The sequence below is a fragment of the Medicago sativa genome, chromosome 6 (assembly GCF_051527215.1).
Source record: "Medicago sativa cultivar Bolivia chromosome 6, Bolivia_mono, whole genome shotgun sequence".
Classification (NCBI taxonomy): Eukaryota; Viridiplantae; Streptophyta; class Magnoliopsida; order Fabales; family Fabaceae; genus Medicago; species Medicago sativa.
This window is the reverse complement of record NC_140754.1, coordinates 7,408,735-7,436,459: the sequence shown is the minus strand read 5'-3', so window position 1 is coordinate 7,436,459 and position 27,725 is coordinate 7,408,735. Positions and strand designations below refer to the sequence as shown.

The 27,725-nt window shown below is 30.2% G+C and overlaps 3 protein-coding genes across 6 annotated transcripts; all 3 read right to left on the bottom strand.

Annotated features, from left to right (window-relative positions):
* Window positions 1-262: 262 nt before the first annotated feature.
* On the bottom strand, window positions 263-2,919 carry LOC146912467 (transcription factor MYB16-like). The gene is made up of 3 exons (XM_085720599.1): window positions 2,599-2,919; window positions 2,204-2,333; window positions 263-1,168 (listed from the first exon to the last, which is right to left on the bottom strand). The coding sequence occupies exons 1-3, from the start codon at window positions 2,729-2,731 to the stop codon at window positions 358-360; spliced, it is 1,074 nt and encodes a 357-aa protein (XP_085576725.1). The 5' UTR covers window positions 2,732-2,919; the 3' UTR covers window positions 263-357.
* A 13,619-nt stretch (window positions 2,920-16,538) lies between these two features.
* Window positions 16,539-18,358, bottom strand: LOC146912466 (uncharacterized). 4 transcript variants are annotated; one of them, XR_015016495.1, is made up of 4 exons: window positions 17,697-18,358; window positions 16,969-17,604; window positions 16,853-16,882; window positions 16,539-16,762 (listed from the first exon to the last, which is right to left on the bottom strand). XR_015016495.1 is itself a non-coding variant. In XM_085720590.1 (4 exons), the coding sequence occupies exons 1-4, from the start codon at window positions 17,702-17,704 to the stop codon at window positions 16,623-16,625; spliced, it is 426 nt and encodes a 141-aa protein (XP_085576716.1). In that variant the 5' UTR covers window positions 17,705-18,358; the 3' UTR covers window positions 16,539-16,622. The 4 variants fall into 4 exon arrangements, 1 of the variants encoding a protein (XP_085576716.1); XM_085720590.1 differs by having other exon boundaries at window positions 17,357-17,604; XR_015016494.1 differs by having other exon boundaries at window positions 16,539-16,882.
* A 5,622-nt stretch (window positions 18,359-23,980) lies between these two features.
* LOC146912465 (NAC domain-containing protein 92-like) lies at window positions 23,981-26,106 on the bottom strand. The gene is made up of 4 exons (XM_085720589.1): window positions 25,947-26,106; window positions 25,562-25,785; window positions 25,014-25,291; window positions 23,981-24,724 (listed from the first exon to the last, which is right to left on the bottom strand). Exons 2-4 carry the CDS (start codon window positions 25,758-25,760, stop codon window positions 24,236-24,238), a joined length of 966 nt encoding a protein of 321 aa, XP_085576715.1. The 5' UTR covers window positions 25,761-25,785; window positions 25,947-26,106; the 3' UTR covers window positions 23,981-24,235.
* Between the last annotated feature and the right edge of the window lie 1,619 nt (window positions 26,107-27,725).

The following is a 27,725-nucleotide window of genomic DNA, read 5'->3' as shown; positions in this document are numbered from 1 at the left end:
AAATTCTCTCAACCAAGAAGATGATCACAATTCTATAAGTATGAGTACATCATCTATTAGTTAAAATCAATCAAAAGTTCAAGATAATATTATATTAATCTCCACACTAAATTTTTTTATACGATTTGGATCCTCTACAATTCTGCAATAAGTCATACTTCATTATCTAACCTTTAAAAGATAAAATAAAACTTGCGGTCGTTAGATAAATTCAATAGTGAAAATACGACAAGACTGACTGTTGGACTGCAGAGAATCCAGATCAACAAATGTTAATATATTTTTCAATTAGTACTTTAATATATCTTAAACTTTTAATTAATTATAACTATAAGCACAGTGTCTACACATCTTATATCAAAACATTGGTGAATCAGATGGAGAAGAATTAACTAAATTAAGAATATTATTCCAGTAGTTATTGTTATCTTCATAGAATTCACTTCCACTTCCATTTCCACCATCACCACCATTGTTAGATTCACCTCCACTCTCTGACAAACTCAAGTCTTCAGAATTTGTCTTAAGCAAAAGATTAGTAAACCCTTCTTCAGCAATGACATCATCAACACTTTGATCCATTGACATAGTCAACTCATGATGAAGATTTGATGTAAAAGTCAATGAACTTTCATAACCTTTCCATTGATCTTGATCTTGATCATCACCACCTTCTTCTTTCACAATTGAACTTGAATTAGTCCCAACAAATTCAATCATAGACACAACACCATTGTTCTCATCATTATTAATATTTTTCTCATTACCATTATTGTTGGTATTTTCTCCTCCTCCAATTTCTCCACTATTCATAATTGGTGCAACATTCTCATTGAAAGATAAAGTTGAAGTAGGAGACTCAAGATTAATATTCCAAGCTTTCAAGTGATTATGATGAAGAAGTGAATTATGTGAACGAATTTTGGACTCTCTAACAAGTCTAGCTTCAGCTTCAAGTCTAGCACTTTCCCATTGAGCCATGTGACTAAGATTTGAAGCAGTTTTTGAATGAGCATTATCACTTGATGAAAGAAGTGCATCATTTTTAGGTTTGTGTGTAACTGGATCAATTCCCATTTTTGTTAACCTTTTCTTAAGATGTGTGTTCCAATAATTCTTTATCTCATTATCTGTTCTCTTTGCCAAATGTGTTGCTATAGCTGACCACCTAATTTTATAAAGAAAAACATAATACAAACATAACACAAAATGTCAATGCTAATTAATTAACATCCATACATTATTAACTCATCAACTATACTTAAACATATGATATGAGACTAATTTTGTGTAACATATTTTGCTACTCAATTTTAGTGAAAAAACACTACTAAAAAAGCTAACATCTGCGAGAGAAATTTGGAGAAGAAAAACGTGAAATCTCTTTCTTATTCTGTTGTTAAATTTTGTGACAAAAGAATTAGAAAGAGATTTATTTTTTCTATCACTAATTTTAACTTTTCTAGTAGTGAAATGTTACAAAATATTTTTTTGTATGATAGTGACATTAATATCCCATTGGTTAATATAGTTCAATAATTTGAAAAATGTAACAGTTTTTTTTTTTTTTTGAGGAAAGAAATGTAACATAATTTATGAAGCATCAGAAACCACATAATTTTATCATTTGGAATTAAAGTTTCACACCTTGAACAAACTTGGATGTCAGGGAGTAATAAATTTAAGAAAATGGCAGAGAGCATAACTTGAATTATTTGTTGGGGATGGGTTGGAATAGTTTTTTTTTTTTGTTCTTTTCTTTTGATTGAATGGGTAGGAATAGTAGAATGGAAAAAATTGAGGGGACATTGCATTTAAGACATACCTCACAACAAGGGAATTGGAAGAAAAAGAAGAAATTATAGCCCCAACAGAAAATGAATGATTATAGTAAGTGCTGAGTAAGAATGGGAACAAAAATAAAAAGTTGAGTTGCCACATATATAAATATAGGCATCTTTAATTTAAATTTTATTTTACAATATTTTTTCTAAAAAGAAAATCAACAAAATGAAAAAATTGTAGAGGTGGAAAATCAAATCAATTGTTGTCAAGAAATAAATAAAATCAAATCAATGTGTTTTGAAGAAAATGATAGGGAGAATAAAACCAATTGAAGCAAATGAGTTAAGGAAAATACTAAAAGACTTAAACCTAGAAATTAATAATTAAGATGACAACACAATAAGGAAATATACCAAACCTGTTCCCTAAGAGAGCATGAAGTTGAATGATGGTTTGTTCTTCTTGCAAACTAAACTTTCCTCTCTTAATATCTGGCCTAAGATAATTAGTCCATCTTAATCTGCAGCTCTTACCACATCTTTGAAGCCCTAATTTACAATATCACAACAAAAATCTTCATTAATTAACAACATGAAAAACATGTTATCATATCATATTAAATATAACCTTAAACACTATAAACATGTTATATATACTATTTATATTCTTAACATACATATGTTCAAATTGCGTTTAATCTTCCAACTTTCCAATTTCTTTCTGACTTCACACCAATGTTCTACCGGTATATAAATATATCAAAGCGAAGAAGAATAGTTAAACAAAAAATTAGAAAAGCAAAGGCATCATTACCAGCTTTAGCTGGCAAAGCACGCCAACTTCCATGACCATGTTCTTCAATATAAGCTAAGAGTTTTTGATCTTCTTCTGGAGTCCATGGACCTTTCTTTAAACCAACTTTGTCACAACATGGTGAACGTCCCATTTTGTAGTGAGTTTAACACTAAAGACTATAGTAGCTTTTGCTCTTATTTATATAGAACACAAAGAAGAGAAGAGAAAGAGAAATTTAAAGAAGTACTTAACCTATGGTAAGATAGAAAAAAAATGAGAGAAGGACATAAGAATTTTAAATGAAGAGATGGGCAGAGAAGAAAGGTCAGCGACATAAATGGGACAATAAACTAATTTAACCGTGTCTATGGGATCATATCATTGTTACAAAAGTACCCTTCACTTTCAAGTGAAATTATCTTCTATGGTATATTCCACCTTTTTAAGCTTGCTGGATAATATGGGAAATGGATCAATTTTTTATGCTAGCATCATTGTGCAATTATTGATCTTGATTGTTTGATCTCAAATCATTAGACGAGATTGTTTCAAACCAATTTGATAAAAATGTTATATAAGTGGTTTGATCTCAAATTAATAATCGAGATTGTTAATGTGTTCGGATCTATAAAAATGCAAAAAATTTTAAGGAAAAAAAATGTGTGACCACAATCCAAGGACAGTAAGGTTTTCTTATATCTATATATGTATAATCCCATTTTTTCCTAATATTAAAAATTTATGACGGATTTAAGTCACAAAACCATGTTATATGTACGAACTTTCCACTTTTGTTTATGGAGACTAATCCCTGTCAGAGATCAAATTTTCTTCATACATAAGAGTCATAGATTGAACCCCGATGACTGATTAAAAGGTCAAAATCATTTATAATTTGGACTAATTCATCGTTGGTTCTGCAATTTCAATAAAAAAAACCATAAATTAATGTGCAATACAACTTTTTACGTATGTAGCGGAGTGACAAAGACCATCTAAAACTTACACACAACTATAAATAACACACCAAATTTGAACTCAGCTTAAGTTATCAAGTATAACGATAACAAATAACAATATCAATATTATCAATTGTTAATTACATGTGCAATGCAATTTTGATGAAAGGATAAAATGGCAGATTGGGGAAATTAAGTAATAATTTTGTCTTTTTATGTTATTGTGATCATCATTATTATTACAAAGGGTAGAATTTTTAAATCTATTTACAGCAATGTGCTACCAAGTTGATAGCCATAGTTTTAAGAGATACGTCACCAAGTATTTATGACATTGTTAGAGCCGGTTTCTAATTATTCATCATATGGGTCCATCAATCCAAGTTTTTTTTCTTTCTATTTTCTTTTGTCTATCCACCAATGGCAGTAGGAATATATTTACTTTTTGATGAATTTTTTGGTGTTAACTTTTTGATGATTTTATATTAAATTATTTTTTACTACTATTAATTGAAAATACTTTTTTCTTCAATAAAAATTAAAAATACTTTTTTCACGCACTCTTTTTAACTTTAAATTCTCAATCATGAAAAATGTAATCATATATAATGTGGAAAAGTATATATTAACCCTTCCATTTATTTTCTTGACAAGGAAGAAGAACACAACTAGTTTAATAAAGGGTTTCAAATTAGGGTTCATTTAAATTATCATCAATATATAGTCTAAACTATAGCTATTCTTTAATACACCGTCGTTCAAAGGAAGAAAAAAAATTATTGAACTTAATGACGAGTAAAAGTGATTTAAATCAAATGAGTTGGATTTAACTCAAACTAGACAAAAATTAATTAACTTGATAAGATAGTGAATTCATTGTTTAGTTTAAATAGTTTATTAAGGGATCATGAAATGAGTGGATTTCACTAAATATCAATATTTAATCATAAAATCTGTATAATAATAATAATAATAATAATAATAATAAATATATAATACATTTTTTTAGGGAAAAAATATACAATACATATATGACGAAATATTGATTATACAAAAATTAATATATACATATTTAATAATCTGTATTTTTAATATGTATTTATATTTTAAATTTATTAATCAATATATTTATGACAGATATATCATCAATATTTTATGGTTAAATATGTAGAAGGTCATATCTAGCAACTACTACTAGTAGTATTTAGGAGGGACAAATAATTCAATATTTTTTGACAGAAAATAATTCAAACTTTTAATGAGTTTTATTAACCTATTAGCTATTGAACCTAACTTATTAAACTATATATTAATTGAGTCATAACTCTAACCAGCTTGACTGAATTCGAGTTCTATGACCCTAAATTTCAATCTCAAATTTAAACATTTTTATGTAAAGTAGGTTTGACCATAAACTTGACTAAACATAGTCTTGTCAGTCTTAACTTAGCCTGAAATTTGAATAATAGACTCTTCTCATGTCAATGAATAAATCCATGCATAATTTAGAGCTATATCCATTTGAGGTCGGCTACAACCTATTTAATAGAACAACTTACAAGGACTAGTTCTTCCATATTCTGAATCGTACGTATATGGTTTTCCTTAAATAAGTATTGAAAAAATTGCAACAAAATTTAGTGACAAAAAGGTAAAATTTCTCTTTGACTCTCTCATCACTGAGATTTAGAGAGAAATATTTTAGTTACTGAATGTTACGCATATTATTATATATGTATACTGTGTGTCCTTGTGAGCTTAACTCAATTGCTAAGAACAATGCATAATATATGTAAGGTTTAAGGTTTAAACCCCGACCACCACCAAAAAATATATGTATACCGTGTATTATTATATATGTATACGTCATGTTTCACTTATGTTTTTGACAAGATCTCTATGTGGTTGCATTAATTTTTATCCATTATTCAATGGCACATATAGACAGTCCAATCTCACAAGTATTAACTAAAGGACCAACATTTGATCTAGCATTAGGATGAAGTGACGCAGAAGCCTATATAGAAGTTATTAAAAGCCTTATTACTTTTACATTATGGAGCTACAATTGAAATTAGTGAAAGAAATAACTTAGAATCTATATTAGTACCATGGACTCTTTTTAACTTGAAAGTCATGGAAGCACTTAGCTATATTAATAAGGGAAAAGGCAAAATAACTTAGCCAAGTAAATCAAGTTGGCATCCACTATGGTTGAGTATTTATGTGTTTTAAATAACTCTGTAAGTCATCAATAATAAATTACCAAGAAAACGTGAGCTGCCAAAAAAGGTGAGCACTTATAGTTTGTGACCAAGGGTGATTTAATTCCATGGAGAACATTTTACATCAACAATATAATCGTGAGGCCAATATAGAAATTCAGTTGGTAAAATGTTGACTCATATTTTAAAAGAACGTGATTTTAACACACTTTGTTAACGTAAAGACTTCATTAGTCAGATATTTGCCTTTGTCAATGTTCTGAGTCCCGAGATTAGTCTAACCTCGCCGCCTTAGCGAGACTACATCTATTCGACTCATTGAAACTTTTTGTTATGTCAAGTAGTCTAATGACTATAAATTCATTCATTAAGATAAATAAATGAAGAATTCAAGGCTCAAACCCTGACTCATACATACACCCTCCGGTCACAAATATAAGCAAAAATTTACTTTTTAGGTTCATTCAATAAATGATGTATGTGGTCTATTTAATAGTCCACATACATCATTTATTGAATGAACCTAAAAAGTAAAATTTTGCTTATATTTGTGACCGGAGGGTGTATATACCACAATGTCCCTATCAGTTGAGCTAAATTAACCCGATTATTGAAATTTTTTCTGTTATCCAAAAAATGTTGAGAGGGTATTTTGGTAGTTTTATATGAGGAAAGGGAATTTATGAGGGTGGGGGCTCTAGGGTTGCGGCAGGGGATCTTGAATGATTTGGTGCATGAAAAGACAAAAGAAGGGTCCCGTAAGGAAAAAAAGGGTTAAAAACTTAAAATAGAAAACATAAATGTGAGTGCTTGTACGTGGTGTGAGATGCATAGGTCTCATGGATCCAACACTCATATTGGCCGCAGAAAGGACAATGGGGACACCAACTTAAATTTTCTTTGATCGTTGCCAGCTCTAGTATTGCAATGGTCCAGCATAGTCTTAATGAACCTATTAAATGAGTAGTGACTATTACACATGTCATTGTTATACAAGTATCACATGGTTTTTTTTTTTTTTTTTGAATAAAGTATCACATGGTTGATAATTGTCAAAAATAAATGAAGATTACTAGTGAATCGATTAGACAATGTTTTGCAAAAATACGGTAGAATTAAATTATAATAATAAATAATGAAATAATGTAAAATATTTAGATGTACTCTTCTAGAATAAATATAAGTAAAATTAATCACTCACATGCTTAGAAGAGTTTCCACTGACTTATTTTTCTTATTGGTGGTGTGAAAATGTTCGCAAGTCAAGCAACAATGACCTATGTGTAATTTAGATGCATGAGCTGAAAATTTAAATTTTGAGGTTTGGCAAGACTTGTTCATCTTACAACTAGCATTTGAAATTGGGTCTCATATCTCATTATAGGGTTGCACATTTGCGTTGATCGTCTTCACCCCTATCGTGTTTGTCAATAAGTTATAGTTTGCTAATAGAAGTTTGTGACAGTTGAGACTGCGAGGAGTGATTGTTGATGCTTAATGCATGATCTAGTAAGTGGTTTTTGACATGTCTTAGGAAAAGGGACACATGACTAGACCACATCAACATAAAAATGGGACAAATCTAGAGGTTGTGCAAATATTAGACTATGCAGTTAAAACAAACTTATAAGAATCTATTGGTACTACTTCTAGCTACCAATAAGATTCCCCTTAGTTTTAGTAGTTTAGAATATAAGAACTCTAAAGTTAAGCATGTTTTTTACTTGAATACTTATGAGACAGGTGACCTGTCAAGGAAGGTTCCCAAAAAATTATGTGAGTGAGGACAAAGAACGACGAGCTTCCTTTTTACGAGATGCATATGCCTTCACAACATGACCTCCCATCCCCCTTCTATACTCTAAGTTCCCTCTTTTTTTCTTTTTGGGGTTTCGTTTGAGAAAGCTCAAGTTCTTTCCAATAGTCACGTCCATCATTTGTACATGGATTTTCCTAGCTCAAACTAGTACTCCACTTTCGCATATGTAGTCTCATCTCTATGTATGATAATGGAATTCTCCAAGTGCCAAGAAACATTTACGCACTTCTTAAAATTAGAGTTGTCAAAATGGATCAATTTGACAAGTCGGCCCATTTACCCATATTTAAACATGGGATGAGCCGTTAAAAAAGAAAGCCTAAATACAATCGAACTTTTATGGCCCATATGGCGTTTTAGACAACAAAAAATAGGGTCACGTCGGGCTATCCCATTAGGCTTCAGGCCAGTCCGTTGTCAACATCTCCATGTTTTTTTTTAAATAATATCAGTATAAACTTTCTAAATTATCATCTAATTTTTTTAATTAATAATAATATATTAAATATTTAAATTTAACAAAAGATATACATTTAGCTAAAAAAAAAATTAAAACTTCAAAGTTCATATCAATTGAAAGAATAAAACTTGAGTATGATTGATATTTAAATCGATAATTGTGAGATATTATTATATTAAAGTGTCATAAGAGAAGAAAATGAGTCGATTAACAAAAAAAATAGGGTCAGACTTGTGAATTAGTCTACATCATCAATGGTCGTGCCGGACTCAATAATGTGAAGCCTAATAGTAAAAACGTCGGTTTGGTCTCGCACATTAGGTTAGAACGAGTTGGACCAGATCAGTCCATTTGACAACGCTTCTTAAAATACATATTTTTAATCTTATACTTATAATTTGAAATTTGAATTGCATTCTCAACAAATCACACAAGTAGGAAACTAAATGAAAAAGGAAAAAGGAAAAGCATTGACCTTTATTACAATGTTATGGTCAATTAAGCTGGAAAAAATACTTTGGTTGATCATGAATTCATTGAATGACTGATAAAAAAAAGTATACAAAGTACTCTTATTTCTTTTGTAATATGTGTGTATGTAAGAAATAAAAGATCTCTATTCCAACAATGTCATAATCAACGCTTAATATAGTTGAGATGTTTTATTTTAAGCTCAACAATGAGTAGGTAGGTTTTTGCTTTTTTTTTTTTTTTTTTTCTGTTGTTGCTAATTTCACGATCATGAGCATGATTATCTACTTGATGTGTTCTACCTAATTTCAAAACTAATACGTCAACATAAAGAAAATGATGTTATATTTCTTGTAAATTTGCATATTAATATAGGTTCAATTGTATATAAAAGCTTATAGGTGTCCCCCAAATATGTCCATTCTAATAGGTGAACTACTTTTTCAGTGTCACCAACAAATTAGATTGTGTTTTGAAGATACCTATCTTTCCTTTTAATTATTTAGCTTAGACCAATAGGAAAAGGAATCGACGAAATTCAAGGGTGTATTTATTATTTTTGCTATTATGTTTTTGGCATTATAAAAGGTGTTTCCACAAATTAAAATCATATAACTTGACCGAAAAAAAAAATCATTTAGATCCAACAACTGCTTTAATATCAAAGTGATGGAATTAAAATCATATGCACGTGAAAGTTTGGTATATTTCCAATCACCATGGAGAAGCTCTTTGCTTAGCTCAAATCCAGTATTGGAATTAAGACATCTTTGGTGAAAAAAATATAACACATGGAAATTAAATTCATTGCATAGGATCATAGCCCATATAAATTTTTTAACCCAGAACACGTGGTTGTTGAGTAGACCAAGATTCAAACACATATATACATCAAATAGTAATCTAGTTTTTTTTTTGACACAAATAGTAATCTAGTTCATACACGAGTGTTCAAACAGATATAAACATCAAATTGTTTAGAAACATTGCCAATGTGAAAATCTAATACAACTTTAATATTTACGCGTCTCGGGTCCAATTACCACATTGTCATTTTTAACTTAATTTTGATGGTACCATATTAAATGAGCATAGATCTTATTTTTTAAAAGTTAACTCATAAAATGAGAGGCTTCAAAACAACCGTTCAAAAACATTGACAATGTAAAACTCCAATAAAACTTTAATAGGAGCATCTCTAATAGAAGTTGTTTTCCCTATTTAAATTAGTTATCTCATTGGGTGTAAGAGATTAGTTTTTCTTTTTTTTCTTTTCAAAGAGAAACGGTGATAGTGATAGGAGTTGCATTTTGTTGGTTGAAAAATCAATCTTTTTTTCACTTTCATAAGTTTTTATCAGTTTGTTATGGATTTTCAAACAAAAAATAGAGAAAATCTTAAAGAAAAGAAAAACTAAAAACTATTTCAATTGAAAAAATATATATTGAGTCATTTCTTTTCAAAAAAAAAAAACTAATAATATTTTTTTTTAAAAGTGATTTCACTATGATATAGAAACACAAATAATATTGATTATTGTTTTTTTTAATCCTCTAAAATTCGTTCTCTATATTAATATTATTAAATGTTAATGTTTTTAGAAAGTACAAACACAAAACAACTAATTATGTTTATTTCTCTCAAAAGGAAACTAAATATTATTTTGTTTAATAAATCTCTAAATATCGAATGTTAGTTTTGTTTTTGATAATGTGTAACAAACCAACCATATATTGTTTTTTTAAAAACAACCCATTTCCTAAGTTGTTCCTTAGCTTTTGTTGTCGTTTTTTTGGTTCACGTGGGGAGTTTGAGAACAACCCGCGTTAGGTAAGAGCAACCACATAAGTCAGAGAGACACCATATTTTTATTCAAAACCCTAAGGTGATGATTTTATGGGTCATTTAACATATAAAGTGTTCAACCTTCACTTTTCTAAATGTCGGACTACTAACTCAGACTTGCTATACAGTAAATCTCTCTCCTAAAGTGAATTCCAACAATTAATCATGCTCACCCCCCACACGAAAGCTCGTCCATCCGCACACTTGTACTTGTACATGTACTTGTATTGTCATTGTTGTTTCCATCACAGGAAAACATGTCGCCTAAACACCTTGTCAGAAAGACTTCGACACAAGGAGCAGGTTGATCCCTTCATCAAACCACGACTCTGATACTACTATTGGGTCATGGTCATGGAGGTACCACCAATATTAGTCAAGAGAAACCACATGAGAGAGAGAGAGAGAGAGAGAGAGAGAGAGAGAAAGAGAGAGCATTGTTGCCCAAAACCTTAAGGCAATCAGTTTATGAGTTCTCTCACGTATAAAATGTTCAACCTTCACTTTTCTAACCGATGTCGAACTTCTAACTCACACTTGTTACACAACAGTTTTCATCCATAAAGCAAAAAAAAAAATGAGTAAGTTTTTTTTTATTTTTCAAGGGAAAATAGACGACTAATTTTTTTTTCAAAGATGAGTAAATACTAATTATCAAATCTACACATAGATTCTCAAATTATAAGTTTATTTATAAAAATATAGTTTGTTTAAGAAGTCAAATGCCCATCGAAATTGGTATCTTGAAGAAGCGAACCTAAAATCTTGAGAGGAGCACAATCATATGTCTCAAGCAAACACCGCCTAAACAACCCAAGTTTATTATTTATAGAAAAAATATAGTTGTGTTCGTGTGTCAATGGTAGACTCAATTAACATCTAAATGTCAAGCTTTTATACTATTAGATCACTCGATAGCAATTAATTGTGTTTATAATTAGATTTAAGCACATGTATTATACAGTTGTTTAAATTTTAACCATTGTGTTTTTTCAATTACTAGTCATCAATTCAAGAATCAAAGACTTGTGGTCTATCCAAACTGTTAACAATATTAGCTAGGATTTCAGAAAGAATAACAAAGGAAACGATTAAAGTTTCATAAGATTACGATGGCATCCTCTAAAAAAAAAGATTAAAATGACATAACATGAATGGTAACATAAAAAATCCAACATCCTCATCAACTTTGTTATCTAACATCTCCTCTCAATCTCACGATGCAACAACAGGAAACATCGAGAGTTTGTCAAACAAAAAACATGTCCCCTCAATCTAAATCTTACTAACCTTTAAACTTGTTGCAAATTAACCCTTAAAATAAATTGAACCAGCTAATATCATAACCAATAGAGAGAAACAACCAAAGAGAAGAAGCAAATGAGGGAGAACAACCAAAGCAAAAGAACTAATATATAAAATAACCCTTCAAGAGAAAATCAATCAAACATAAAAATCAATAAAATAAAAGAACCAATATGGAGAGGGACAATCAAACAAATAGAAGAACTAGCAGATAGATAAAGACCATCAAAGAGAAGAACCATTAACAAAGAGAGGATCAACCAAAAAAAAAAAAATCAAAGGGAAGAATCAACATAGAAAATCAAACCAAACCGAAGAACCAATACGAACCGAACCAAACTAATCCAAACACAAAGAAAGAAAGGAACAACCAAACAACCAACCTTGATCAAACCACCATTAATTAAATCATCATTGGCTGCCCAACCAATCACACCACTAACAATTACATCATCTGAAGAAATCATTGATTTTCTCACAATCACTAAACTAGATTGCAAGACCTACAATTTACCAATACCGTAGGAAATATGCCAAGTTACACGAAAGGAACCAAAAACTGTTCTTATAAACAAAACATATAACAAAATCTTAAGCAAAAATTGTTGTTCACGCATATGTTTAAGCTGAAACACACCAATAAAATACTGAAATACCCTTTCGGCAGTTAACTTCTGTGGATGTTAACCGGCGGTAACTACCGCGGAACTTCGGCCGTTAACTACCGCGGAAACTTCGGCTGTTAACTGCCGCGGAGCAATACTGGTGTTTTTCTGCTATCTTCTTCCCCTAAACTTGCTTAAGTATCAGTTAATTTGAGCTTATAGATAGCTTGTTTTCTAAGTGGGTTTTTCTTGATCGTTGCTTATTAACTAAAATACATCTTTGTAGCACAATCATTCTCTTATTGTTTGATTTGAGATATCAGTGGTAACTGAACCATATCCGGCAAATTGATATACAAGCTAGACATTGAAGTTTTGAATAGAGGAATAAGTTTGGAATTAAACGTGAAAGTTTCTAAAAACCCAATTGAGTAAAATGCTAAGAAAAGTATCAGCGTTTGTAATTCTTGATTTCATATCTATGTCAATGTGTTTGTCTGTGTTTCATTTGAATTGAAAATACAATTTCATTAAGAGAAATTTTACAAATTTGCTTATTTATTTATTTATTTATTTATTTATTTATTTATTTATTTATTGGATATTGCGTTGAAGTTTAAGGGAAGAATGTAACCAAAAAGAAGTTTAAGGGAAGAAGATAGCAGAAAAACACTAGTATTATTCCGCGGAAGTTAACTGTCAAAGTTTCCACGGTAGTTAACTACCACCGGTTAACTTCCGCGGCAGTTAACTATCGAAGAGGTATTTCGGTATTTTACTGGTGTGTTTCAGTTTAGACACATGTGTGAACAACAATTTTCATCTTAAGCAACAACACTTTATCCCAATCAAAACAAAAGTAACGGACTGCACTTGCCTATTTAAAAAGAGGAAGGTTTTTTATTTTCAACTTTATCCTTGTTTTCAACTATTAGATTTACAATTTTATTCCTTTTATTTTATTATTTAAATCATTAATTATTTTTTTAAAAAACTCATTAACAACAAAGAATTTAATTATCAATTGAAAAATTAATAATTAAATCCCCCTTAAAATAGAAACAACGCTGCATGAGCACTATTTGACATTATTAAAAGAGAGCTTATTTTAATTTTATTTGACAAAAATATATTTGATCATATATAGTATATTTTTTTTTGAAGGAATAGGAATATTTGATCATAGTATATATCATGTTTCCTTTTTTTTTGTGGTGGTCGGAATTCGAACATCAGACCTTACATATACTATGCATTGTCCCTTCCAACTGAGCTAAGCTCACGAGGACATATCATGTTTCCTTTGTCATAATGAATTATGAGTTTTGCATTAAAAAAAAAAAAGAATTGTGTGTTTTTTTCTTATGAAAAGAATCGAAGGATGTATTTCTTTTCACATCCTTTAAATTTCTAAAAAATCAATCGTTTTTTTTTAAAAGGAAAAAAATTAATCATCTGTTAGGAAGTATACTTCAGAATGAAAAAAATGTACTTTTGTTCAAAAGTATATTTTTGAACAAAAAAAAATTGTTTATTTTTAGAGGTATAATTCCAAAGTGATTTTGGGGGTGGGAAAAGAAGCTTATGTTGATTAATTGATTCATTTTTATGCTGGATTAATGGATCCATTGAAAGAGGCCGAGGAAAGTATTAAAAAGCCCAATCTTGTTGGATTTTTCTGTGAAAGTTGCTTTTCTCACATAACAACTTGCTTAAAACTATATGGAATTGACCAAAAACCTCTGGCGATAGTTAACTACAGCCGACTTCAAAAGAGAAAATCAGCAGTAGTTAACTGCCGCTGAGGTTTTTTGATCATATCCATATGTTTTTATGAAACTTCAAATGTGAGAAAGGCAATTTTCTTTTTCTGTTTTGTTTTTTGTTCACCAAAAACAACCTACTATAAACTCATCAAGTTTTACAAGCCAACTCTATCAAAAGATTTGGTTCAAAGAAAAACACTTTGAAAGTTGCTCAATAAGCATCTTAATTTTGCTTCCAAGTCGTAACTTGAAGTGGGTCTTCTATGTCTCCCTTTTATAGGATTCAATTTCACATCCCGTTAGACTCCATAGAGCAACAACCCAAATAATAGTCCTCACCCTCTTGAAGATTGAGTAGCCCAGCTGATTTAAACAATTGAAAGTATTTGCACATGATTGTTTTAGTTGGTCGACGGCACGATTTCTGCACCATGTTGAACTCTTTTGTAACAATATCTGATTATAGTAAAACTATTTCCTTGGTCTTGATGACCCTTGGTTTTTACATTTGCTTTGAAGGTTTTTCATGTTAAAACTTACTATCTTTTGTACACTTGATTTGTTATAGGGTTAAATATGTTTTTGGTCCCTATAAAATTGAGACCTTTTAAGTTTAGTCCTTACTTAATTTTAATAGTTCTTTTAGTCCCTAAAAAAATTTTATGCACTCAGTATTAGTCCCTCCTCAATTCAAATTTGTTTAATTTATGCTTAAACTCTTGAGTTTTTGAACAATTTTTTGCAGATGTGTTAAGAACACTAGTGTGCATCCCGTGCGGACGCACGGGTGGACTTTATCTTTGATTAGCAAATTATCATACCAAATGATCAATTTGGATAGAAAAATATTTATTTTTTTCAATTGTTAGAAACCACCACCACATCTTCCCCTACGTTTTGAAATGGGTTTCGGTTTTAGAAGGCATTGCAATTAAAAAGAAAAGGGTGGCAAACAGAAGATTTAAAGATAAAAAAGGGAGAAAAAGAATCAAAATATCAAAGATTACACCAGATTTTGAAACATCAAAAGAATCAAACGATTCTTTCTCAATGTCAACAGGATCGGGAGAATCGCTAAGTAGGACGGGATACTCAAATGAACTTCCCTTCTTTAAGTCATGTGTTGTGGGAAGTGAATTTGTTTCCAAAGGGTAAGACATGACCAAAGAAAAGAAGTATAACTATCCAAGTTAAGATGAGTTGGGATAGAAAAACTACATGCGCTAACACAAAGATATATAGACTCCAAAAGAATAATACGTGGGGCAAGATAACAACCACACACCTGGGACATGCAGAAAAATAATTGTATGGAAACAATGCCCTATTTGCCATATCTATCAAATAAATATGTATATTTTATAATGTTATAATTTTAATAAACCCATGGAAAGTATCTCTGTTTGGTGGTCTTACTTGGCTTATTACTGGCTTATAAAACATGGACACCATATAATACAAAAATACGCTAAGTACATGGCCCACCTCGCAGAAAAATTCAAAGAATGTAATAGTGAGTGGTAAATAATATCTGTTTGTCATTCAATGGCAATGAAAAGGATGAATGATCTTTGCATGAATAGTCTACAGTAAATTAAAAGAGCCAGCAATCTTGTAATAGTAAGTGATAAATAATAAGAAGAAAGTTCCAAAATGTCAATAAGATGTGACTGAACATTGACCGAGAGATAACTACAAAATGTCAAGAATACTTTATGGATGTAACTTGTAAGGAGGACTGTATGTATAGTACTATAGTTCATTCCACAAATTTTGCACATACATCACTCAAAACATTCACTATAACACTTGATTATTTTTTTCTTAATTTTTTCCGCATATATTAGGATACCTCGAGTGTTTAATAATTACACGAATGGAAAATGCATGATTCACAGCAGTTTTCAAATGTAATTGATCTTTATGTCTTCATCGTGCTACAATGTTAGTTGTCATAAAAAAAAATTGGTAGTTATCATAACACATAAAGAGTTGAAGCAGGCAGTAGCAGCTATACGTGGTATTGATCTATAGTAATTTGAATTTAATCCACAAGAGTACAGACTGCTATACTTATTTAAACTCCAGCTCCAGCTAGCATGAAATGAACATGAGAACAAATTAATTTCAATGTTTCTCTACTTTTTCAATTCAAACTCTTCTCCTTGGAGTGGTCACTACACGAAAGTGACATTATTCACTTCAAATTCATCCCTTTTATCGCTTTCATATGATCAATCTGTTATGTCGAATTGATTAGTCCTCTTTATCAATGTACTTTAGGTGTTTCTTGATAATGAACTAATGGTGTATGCTATTCTATATTCTGCAATGGCTTTGATTTGTTATGGTACATGGTTGTTAAAAGGAGATCTCTTGTTTGTGGTAATGAGTTGAAAACTACTTTATGTCATTTTCATGATCTTCATCAAGCAATGCATAAAAGCAAGGAGAATTTGATACCATTGACAATGATGTGAATGAAAACATGTATATCTTATAGTTATAGCAATGGTTATCCATCACCAACAATAAAATTGGATTCAAAATATTTTGCCATGAGTACAATTAGGGAATGAAGAAACATTCAGAAAAGTAGACAACGACAATAAAGATCAACATACAAAAACAAACAACAGTTTTCAATCCTTGACAATCCTAGTAGACTTGGCCGATTTCTTTGACCTCTTCCCAGAAGAGACACTACCAATTGAATTAACATCCAGACTGAAACAACAAAAAACATTAACACAAAAAACAAACAGTGGTAGTCTTTACCTCTAATCACTTTCATGAAACGCAAATACGAAAACTAACCGTTCATTACATTCTGTAGGGATGTGTTCTCTGCAAATAAAAAAAATGACAAAAATTTTAAGCTGCATGGAGTTGTATCCCAAAAAGTCTTGTATTAGAAATTAGAAAATACAAACATCCTCTAAATATCTTCACTTTTGCGAACTGCACCACCAACACGGGCAAGCCTTCATCAACTTTGGCCATAAGTTGTTTAAGGTGATCCACATAATCCCCAAAGAGAGCCATCTCAAATTTCCCACTTACAATCGAAATTCGGACGACATTTCTAGTATTAAATAAACAAACAGGCATCCTGTAATTTTCATAATGAAGCAAAAATCCAACATGCAATCGGTTAACTGAATCAAGATCATCTTTGTGATTTTCTCATCCCTTATATACTCCTTCTCATCATATATTCCAGTCATCAGCCCAACGACATCTAAAGAACAACTATCAATAAGAAAAAGAGGGACCAAAAAAAACATAAACAACACAAACAACTGAACTATAAGCACATACCAATCAGAAAATCATTGTACACAGTTTGGCGGTTAACCTCTGTTATGTTGGTCAAGGCCAATCCAAACTTGGGAAGCAAGGGTCCATCAACAACATTCACTTGGAAAAACAACTTGTAAGTATGAGAAGTTTTCCTGTAAGAACCACTGCTCGGAGCGACCAAACAATAGGACAGCTTATACACTTCACCCTCAACCAGCTTGTTCTGGAAAAGATAGAGCAATTGTTTCCTGACCGTGGCATGAACCCTTCAAAGATGAACAGGCAAAAAGGCTTTAAAACAAAAGCAATAAACATTAACCAAAATAATAATCAAAGGCAAACAAAGAGCAATACAAACCTTCTCATCAACAAACACCATCTCAATCGAATTGATCTGTTCTGGATGAAGAAAAGCAGGCACCTCCCCACAGACGAACATCACAAAGCTTGAATCTCCAAGACTCCCTTACAGGAACAACATCAGACAGCAAATCAAAGCTGCGATCAGACCCGGCACCTTTGTGACCAGACTTAAGACCCTTGTTATGAGGCCTAACACCTTTCAACATTGCATAAGACATGTTAAAAAAATGATTTAAACCAGAGCAGATCGGAAATCGGAAAAAGAAATGAATGAGATGAGTTGTGAGAAACAAAAAGAAATCCAGGACTATTTATAGAGGATGAAGACAAAAGCAGACAAAAGGGATTTGAAAAAGAGGGGGAAAGATAAAATCTCCTTTGATGTGAAAGGACATGTAATTGAATTAGCTTAAATCAATTGAAGGAATTCAATCAAACCCCACGTGCATCTCCAATTCATCCTCTATTCCCTGATAATGACCGTTTTAGAAGAAACACCACCATAGAGAAGTAAACGGCTGTCCAATCAATCCCAAAAAAATTCATAAAGGCTCATTAAACCGTGAAAATTTCACCAAATATGTTACAAAAGTCAAACCACCAGCAGATGAATATCAACAGTGGACGATTTTTTCCCCTCTTGATAAGAGTATGGATTACTAAAAGTTCCTCTGCAGAAAATTGTCGCAAAATTTGAATTCTACGTCCAGATTTTGTTAATTTTATCTTTAGCTTCTGTCGTTTTAAAAAATTCATATTTAATTCGTTGCATGTTGAAAAATTCTAAATTTTAGTGAATGAACCTTTCATAGTAAGGATAATTAAACAAATTTTGTTGTAACAGGGACTAAAATTAGAAGTAATTATTTTCTGTAGGGATTAAAAAACCTATTAAAATTAAGTAAGGACTAAACTTAGAAGTTCCCAATTTTATAGGAATCAAAAACATATTTAACGCTTTGTTATATTTTTTGTTATGCTTACTTCACGCTATTCTTGCAAGTTTTGCAAGAATTTGTTTGCCATTGTGTTTCTTTTGTCATTCCATGTTACTTACTATGAGGTTGAGTTAGGTTAACCATTCTAATATTGTTTTAAGTTATGCCAAAATTCAAATTCAAAATGGTAAGAAAGCCCGTAGATATATGTGAGGGGTGCATGATATTACAAAAGGATATAATTGAATTTGATCAATCCAATATTTTTTTTTAAGAGGTTCAATCCAAATTTTTAAGTATCATAATTTGTCTTGTAGCACACTTTTATTTTGGGTACAAGCTGAACACTTTTTCATCTCATAGGAAATGGACGGCAAAAGTTTTTCCCATACATCTATCTTCTATCATGCATTTGTTAAGAAGCTGATTGGAGAAAAACATGAAAAGAAAAAAAAGTGTCCCTCCATTTTTATTATGTAACTCATTGGTATAAAAATAGCAAGAAATTAACATAGTCAAAATTGGGTGCATCTACAAAAGACACCGGAAATAAAATTGGCAAAAGGCTAGTTGATTTCATGCTATATATGGAACATTTGTGTTTATTGATTTTGTTTTTAGTAGTAGCTTAAGGATAAAGGAAGATAAGCACAAGGCACCCTTATCCTTGCAAATAATTGCCCTAGCTTGTCTAATTCAAAACGTGATATATAGTCACAATTAATCACCCCCCAATACCCCAAAAAGACAACGGAGAAAATGACAAAGTATTAAGTGGTGATCAAGGTTTTTCATCATGTTATTGAGAGTCTCATTAGATAAAATACTCCATAAAAATATATTTATAAATAGGAAACATCTAGGCTAATTTTTTTTTTGAAATAGGAAACATCTAAGCTAATTTTATAAGGTTGAGTTAGTCTCATGAACACTCCGGTCACCTTTCAAATATTGGTCTCATGTGAATGCTTTGAAGAATTTAGGGATTTTTTTTTCATAGAAAAAAACCATAAATCTCAATATTTGATATTATTTAAATTTTAAATAATAATTAAATTAATTTTAACATGTGTTAACAAATTAGAAATCTTCCACATCATTAAAATAGTCCATATGACAAATGTCTCGTGCACTTACATTAGCCACATATGTTGAGATTTAAAAGCGTAGACAAAAAACATTTTGAAGACTAAAAGTTGGTGAAAAATTTCATAGGACTAAAAACAAAATTTAAATGCTATAAGCATGTTTATCTCAAAAAAAAATCTTTTGGTCCTATAAAAAAATCTTTTGATGCCTATAAATATCTAAAAAAATTCAGCAAGTTTTGGTCCGTAAATGTTTTTAGAGCAATGCTATATCTCTAGAAAAATAACATCAAGAATTCTTCAAGAATAAAGAGCAGCCAATCACAATGCACTATTTGTCACAATTCAAGGAGGTGTTGCTGAAAAATAGGAAGTGAACAAATAAACCATCCAATTAAAACTTGACAACTGTGTCTTGAAAAATTCTTGATGATATTTTTCTAGAGAAATAACATTTTCCATGTTTTTATTAGCAATCCTGGCAATGCAGATTTTGGAGGTCTTTTAAGAAATGATAGAGGAAATTGGATTCAAGGCTTTTCTGGATCTTGTGGTAGAATCTCTAATTTACTGGATGAACTTTCAGCTATTTGGAGAGGGCTTCAATTAGCTTGGGGCCTTGGATATCAATATATTATCATGGAATCATATTCTCAAGCAGCTTTGGATCTTATTGCGAATATTAATCAATATGACTTTCATCCTCATGCAAACTTGCTTTCTCTCATTAGGAAGCTCTCTTCTCTTTGTTGGGAGGTGTCATTTAATCATACTTTAAGAGAAGGTAATGGATGTGTTGACTGGTTGGCTAAGTTTGATGCTACAAATGTTGACTCCTTAAAGATATGAATGTCTGCTCCTCCTCAGTTAAATATGACCATGCTTGCAGATACCTCTGGAGTATTTAGGCAGCGAATTGCTTTGTTTTTTTTTTCTTGTTTTTTTTTCTTTTCCCCAGGATCAAAAAAATTGTTTTTATTAGCATTTTTTGTCATTGCTTTTAAGTAAATTTTTGCGTATCTTTAGAAATTATGAATTATGTCCTCGTGAGCTTAGCTCAGTTGTTATGTATGGATAATGCATAAAATATGTAAGGTCTGAGGTTCGAACCCCGGCCACCACCAAAAAAGAAATTATGAATTATATTCTACAATCCTATTTACTCCCTCCGTCTCACAATAATAGTCTCTTTAGCATTTTTTCTTTTTCTCAAAATAATTGTCACTTTAGAATACCAATGCAGCATTTATTATTTTTTTCCATTATTATACCCTTGTTTATTGAATTTCATCAAACTTAACTACTCCACTAACTACAATTAATAAGGGTATTTTAGTAAATGATATTAATTTTACCATTGAAATCAACACAATCAATCATTTCCTTAATAACCGTACACAAACCTTAAACGACAATAATTTAGAGACGGAGGGAGTAATACATTAGAAATATCTCTTACAAATGTTCAAATTTTTGGGACAAATTAAATATGATTTTTAATCTTTTAACATTTAATAATTCATATTTTGTTATAAAAAAAAAACTAAATTTTCGTGAGATTGTTGTAATATTTAAACATGTTTCAAAATTGATTAAAAAATATAAAGGGTACACATGAGTTGACTTAAAAACAATGATCAAAAGTGGTAACATCATTTGAGGATCAAAACTTATTAAAAAAGTTAAGAGACTAAAAATGAAATTTGTATAAACCAAAAAAAATATTTAACTCAAAATTTAATCAAATGGTTTGATTCAAGTGATTAATGAATTCCGTTAAAGATAAATCTATCCGTAGAACGTCAATTATTAACTTCTTGCTAGAACTCTATATTTAACTCAACACACGAAAGCTGCACGACTTGTTGAACAACACCCAATTCGCTTTTTTCATTTCTATGGCTCTTTCTCTTGAAATTTGGAAGGTTAATAAATGATAAATTAAACCTAACTAATCGTTTGAACGTGACTTAACCTCTTATACTACTTTCGTAAAAGTGATTTTCATTCTTTGGTCTCCATTAGACAAAAAAATTATATTCGAGCTTTCTTTCACTCTATATTTGTGTATCTTCCGTATCAGTTTCAAACATCTATAGTTTTGCTTCTTTACAGTTGGAAGACTTTCAAACTAAAGTTTGACTAGAAAAACTTTTTTTCCTTGTTAGCAAAAGTGTGGATTCATGGATACCTACGAATACAATTTTGTGTGCCTTAAGCATGGCTTTGCTTTATGAGTTTGTTTAATATATCTCTTAAAAAGGGTCTAAAATGGACCCTTGCCATTTTTACCCAAAAAAATATGAATTTTTTAATAATAATAATAATAATAATAATAATAATAATAATAATAATAATAAATGAAAAAATATGTAAAATTTTGCTACAAATATGTAAAGTTTATTAAATAATAGCAAGGATTCACCTTAAAATCTATTTTTATATGTCCATATTAAATGCACCATATTTTTATAGAATATGATGATAAAGATGTTACTTTAAACACTTTTAGAGATGATGTACGGTAGATCAATGTATTTGAAATCATTTGAAATTTCAGTGACAACTTACGGTCATGTCAAAAGTAAAAAATTCATGATCCTCCTCGTATTAACGAGTCAGATGGTGACCTATTTGAAGAAGGAAAAACAAATATGAATGCTTAAAAAACAAAACTCAACTCAACTCATACTTTTAAAAAAATAATATGGTGATCTATTTGTCTCACTCTTGAAAACAAATGATGAATGGGAGCTTCAACTCTTACCTCTAAGTATATGTTCATGGCACATAATGTCCAAATGTTTTTTTTTATAAGCAAATGTTTGTTTGTTGGTATATTGTTAGAGTGGAGGAGGAAATGTTAGTAGCAAGGATCAAAATCTAAATTAAACCTCCCTTTTAAGTTGCTTCGATGTCTCAACTTTTCAACTATTGAGCTACAACTTCGGATACATCTTCTATTCACTATTTTAATTTTAAAAATAGATTATCGACATATATCATAGTTATTTTTAAAAGTGTATATATCAAAATACATGAGACAACATTCAAAGGGTATAGCTCAATTGATTAAGCCGTATTAATCTAGTGAGAAAGTATTGTAGTTCAATCTTGACTAAACACACTTTTTAGAGGAATGAAGAGTAAGCTACGACTTAAGAAATTGAGAAGATATCAATGTCATAGTCGGCCCAATCGACCAAAGCTTGTGATAATATTATTATAGTTACATGAGATAAATAAGTTTCGAATAGCTATAAAAAAAAAAAAAAAAAAATTCAAATAAACTCTTATGAATATCCCTTTGATCTATCTATTTTTAGATTGTAACTGAATTTAAAAAACTCTTGCAAAATATGGAAGTTCACTTGTTAATATATTATGAGAGCTTTGTTTATTAATCTTATCCAATCCAATTTTAACAATATTGGGAATTTGGGACAAAGACATTTGTGTAGTTTTTATATCTCAAATCACTATTTACACGTCTTATTCATCGAATCTTTTGACTTCAATACAACTTTCTACTTACAGAATAGATCATATGAAGATGGAAAACATCTTCCTCCAATGATTAGAAGCCAGAACTTGATATAATCTCTCTACGGTCAACTTAATTATTATACTTACTACTTTCATAATTTTAATTAGAGAATATTAGGTACTTGTTAATATAAATTAAGCCTTATTTAATAGAGACAAGTATATTTAGTGTTTTTTCTGCTACCTTTTTTTCCTTTTCCAAAAGGTTCAGTGTTTCTATGGACTTGATTTATACAAGTACTTTTGCAAATCATCATTAACTAATCTTCCAAACTATTTAATAGTACTACTAATTCATTAGAGAAAAACAAGGTACGTTTACTTATTGAGGTCCACATATTTCCTAATACTATCACGTTTTAAGATTAAGTTCAATGTTTAGTTAATTGAATTTTAAATGTAACGTAGTTTTGGTCCTAACCTCAAATAAATAGGTATCCTTGAAAAGAGTAGGTTGAGAGAACCTTACCCAAAAAAATCTACTAATTTTAGCTTTATAAATGTTAAAATACATTTTAGGTTGTTCCATACTTGAACTCAATTTTGATTTTTTGATGGAACAGTTCTTGAACAACTAAACCAGCAATGTCAACAATATTGTTACGTTGCATACTTTCCGTGGTATCTCAAATTTGAATCCAACTTATACTTATATGTGTAAGTTTAAGGGATCAAGTTAAAACTAAAAAATAAGATAAGGAATCCAATTTAGACAAAAATAAAATTTAAATTAAAAAAAAAAGACCAAAAATATATTTTAGTCTTTTATATAACTTTCAAACAAGACAACTTTTGAAAACTAAATACCAAAAAAGACAATTAAGTTTCTAGTACTAAATCTATTTCCTTGATTTTCAAGGATAATATTAACTTGAATTGAATTCATTTACATGTATTATAAAGTTAACTCCTAATTTTTTTTAATCATAAACATCCTAGTAAATATCTTCCAACCTTCTTCTTCAATAATTCCATAGGCAACCATTGTCAAAATGTCCTACTAAATCTGATGAATATTCTTCATTCACGTATGATCTTTGAAACATTTCATTGTTGTACATCATAGATGAAATGTCAACATCAAAGGATTGTGAATTTCCAACTTGTGTGGATTGGTGTGACAAACTAGGGGTCCATGAAATAGGGGAAATATTATCATAAGAAGGGTTTGAAGAATATGAAGATGTTAACATAGGAGTATCAAAGCTACCAACTATGTTGTTGTCTTTGTCTTGTGTACTTTGATAATCATCAATTAGATTTGGTTCATTGAAACATGTCACATGTGATGAATCTTCAATAGTAGCTTTTGTTTCACTATTGTATGGTGAAGAATCCATCAATGGAGGTAGAAGTTCTTTTCCAATTGAATTGAACCTTACCAAATCTTGAATATGCATTTTCTTTCCACAAGAACTTTTCTCAAAAACTCTGCATATAGACCACTCCTTCTGAAAGAAAAAAAAAACAGTAAAATTAAATCCAAATTATAGGTAAAAGTATAGAAAACAAATATTATCGTGGTTTTAAATTGTTCTTTGCAACCATAATTGCATCCTGCAATTGTAATTGCGGGAGCAATATAAATGATTTTGAAGTCTTCAACCTGCAATTTCGACTACATCGATCGCATGATGTCATAATATAAAAGTTTGCAGTGTAACCTCAACCACGATTTAAAACCGATTATTCAACTTCACCTAGTACTATAGTGAAAAAATTATAGGGAAAAAAACTCACCATAGCTCTTTTGGATACATTTTGCATAGAATATGTGTCTTCTAATCGGAATTCATGCATGACCCAATTTGTTTTTTCACCTTTAGGAGCTCTTCCTTTGTAGAAAACAAGTGTTTTCTTCATTCCAATTAGGATCTTCTCTCTATATATCTCTTTGTCTTTACCTGTTGCCTTCCAATATCCAGCACATGTGGCCCTATTTGTCCTTAGACCAGTTGGATATTTTCTGTCCCTCACACAGAAAAAATACCACTCCTTTTCACCCATATTGGCCCTCCCTACACAATTAAGAAAAAATAGAAGAAAAAAATTAGATACATAACATCAAAAATCATAAAAAAGAAATTCAATTCGCAGTCGCGTATTCTTTATATTATAAAGAAATCGCAGTCAAATACAGCTGATACAATTGCAACTGATGATGCTATTCGATTGAAGAAGCATGAAATACCTTGATGTCACGATTGCATACCGATTTAAAAACTCGATACTAATTTTTTTTAAGAGAAAAAAAAATGGAATCAAAGGTAATGAGAAGAAATACTTACAAGGCAAATCCCAAGGTTCACACTTGTTCAAATCAGCTTCACCAATGGCTATAGCACAAAAAGAATTATTAAGAACTTTTTGAGAGAGGTAATGAGTTATGAGTTCTTCATCTGTTGGATGAAACCTAAATCCAGGTGGCAATTCAAATTTTTCATCACTCTCAACATTTCTTGAATTTTTCTCCATTGCATCCATCATAATTAATCGCAAATTAAACAAACTCCTGTTTCATTAAACAAACAAGTTAAAACATAAAAATCCCATTAATTTCAATTAGTGATTAAAACAATAAGACCAAACAAAGAAATCAATCATCATGAATTTAGAAAAATATTATTAATACATGAATTTTTTAACTCAAATAAAAAAAACTTCAATACAAACCTTTCAAGAAGATTAGATAAGGATAAAGAAGAATATTTTTTGTTGGTGTTACAATAATTTTACTAAGAATAATGTGTGTAAATGATTAGAAGATAAGTGAAAAGAAAGAATGAAGAGAGAAAGATTTTTGAGGAATTTGAGGTTGTTAAGAAAAGACAGTGTTGTGTGTGAGGAACATAACTCCTTAAATACTAGATTTCTTTTTAGGATTCAAAGAACCGTGGCATGTTTCAAAACTTGTCGTTTTACACTTTTTTGTAAGGTTAATTTTAATTTTCTTCTTGAAACTTGACCAGGAACACTTCACCAATATTGAGTCTTCACGTAACTGTTTTTATATCACAGTGCTTTTTTCACGTAACTGTTTCAATTAATTTTTATAAAAAAATTAATTGATTAGTATTATCTTTAACCTTTGAGAAATTACATTGGATGTAGCTCATTTTATGTCATTGATAGTAGTTTCACGTTTTTCAACCGTTTGCTATTTTTATCAAGAAAAATGAAATGATTAATACTATATGTTTACCTTTATTATTGAAAGTAGAAATAAAAATGAAATCATAAAGATCAAGAAGATCAAGATCAAGGAAGGGTATATTCAAAGGAGTTGATGTTAATCTTTTGCCCAAAAATGTGTACTCATTAAATGCATTCACTTTTACATGAGAAATGATGTGGTTCTATGTTACTAAATACGGGTGAAAAAGATATTAAAACATTAGTAGTCATAGAAAAATTGTTATTGGTCTAGTAACCAACACATACACAAATTGATTTAAAATTCCTTAAGCAACAACAATTATATCAATTTCTTAAAATGTTTTGAAATATTTCTAGGTTTGGACTCTTTTAACTCAAATTAACAATGTTTTAGACTCTTTTATATACTCTATAGTTGTGGTAAATGTTGATAATAATTCCAAAAAGTCAGCTTTTTTCAAAGAAATAAGGAGAACAAACGTTGAGCAATATATAAACTCTATATGATCAAAAATATCCACCTCATCCGTAGATGTTATCCACTCAAAAGTACATAGGTTGTGCGAAGCTAAAAAACAAAAGAAGAGCTGTTAGTTTAGAAGTTCTAGTTACTTTTGAGAAGAAAGGGACAAAAGACAAATATGAGAAATCATAAAGTCTACTACACAACAAAATATAACTATTATTTTTCAAAAAAAAAAAAAAAAGTAGTGATAAGAAATTACATGTAATACTGTATTTGGCAATGGATTTGTTAATTTTAAAAAAAAATTAGAAAGGGGGTTTTTTTATTAATAAAAGTTGAATTAATGGTCTCTTTACAACTTAGAGGATTTGACTCTACTTTTTGAGGTTATTTGATCAAGTTTTTACCACTAAACTAACATCTCATGGATGCAAAGGAATTTGTTAAGATGCTGCCTACACTAAATTTTATAAAATGAAGACATCTACCACTTAGCAAACATTTATTTTTAATTAATAGTTTCTAATTAAGTTATTAAATTTGATGTACTGCTCATAAAGTTGGTTTAATTTTTGATTAAGAAATGGAAAAGGACATTGTAGCTTAAACGAATTGAACCTTCTTTACACAAAGGCTTGGGGTGTCATCTTTAATTTTTATCATGCAATGAAGGTTTAAATGATGCAAACTTTTTGGTAGGGATAAAAGAGTGGCGTTTTTAATTTTTTATTTTCGTGTCTGTTTTTTTTTTAAGGAAATATTTTCGTGTCTGTTGTTCTGTCATGAATTATTTAGGTACTATAAATATATAATATTTTGTTGCTAATGCA

What these genes read in the sequence shown, in the direction of transcription:
- LOC146912465 (XM_085720589.1), bottom strand. Translation starts at nt 25,760, where the DNA reads ATGATGGATGCAATGGAGAAAAATTCAAGAAATGTTGAGAGTGATGAA. An exon ending in TGAACCTTGGGATTTGCCTT is followed by an intron (nt 25,292 to 25,561) that starts GTAAGTATTTCT and finishes TTAATTGTGTAG; the next exon opens with GGAGGGCCAATATGGGTGAA. An exon ending in ATGTATCCAAAAGAGCTATG is followed by an intron (nt 24,725 to 25,013) that starts GTGAGTTTTTTT and finishes TTTTTCTTTCAG; the next exon opens with AAGGAGTGGTCTATATGCAG.
- LOC146912466 (XM_085720590.1), bottom strand. An exon ending in GTACAATGATTTTCTGATTG is followed by an intron (nt 16,883 to 17,356) that starts GTATGTGCTTAT and finishes TTTTATTTGCAG; the next exon opens with AGAACACATCCCTACAGAAT. An exon ending in CCTACAGAATGTAATGAACG is followed by an intron (nt 16,763 to 16,852) that starts GTTAGTTTTCGT and finishes TTGTTGTTTCAG; the next exon opens with TCTGGATGTTAATTCAATTG.
- LOC146912467 (XM_085720599.1), bottom strand. Translation starts at nt 2,731, where the DNA reads ATGGGACGTTCACCATGTTGTGACAAAGTTGGTTTAAAGAAAGGTCCA. An exon ending in TGCTTTGCCAGCTAAAGCTG is followed by an intron (nt 2,334 to 2,598) that starts GTAATGATGCCT and finishes ATTGTAAATTAG; the next exon opens with GGCTTCAAAGATGTGGTAAG. An exon ending in CATGCTCTCTTAGGGAACAG is followed by an intron (nt 1,169 to 2,203) that starts GTTTGGTATATT and finishes TTATAAAATTAG; the next exon opens with GTGGTCAGCTATAGCAACAC.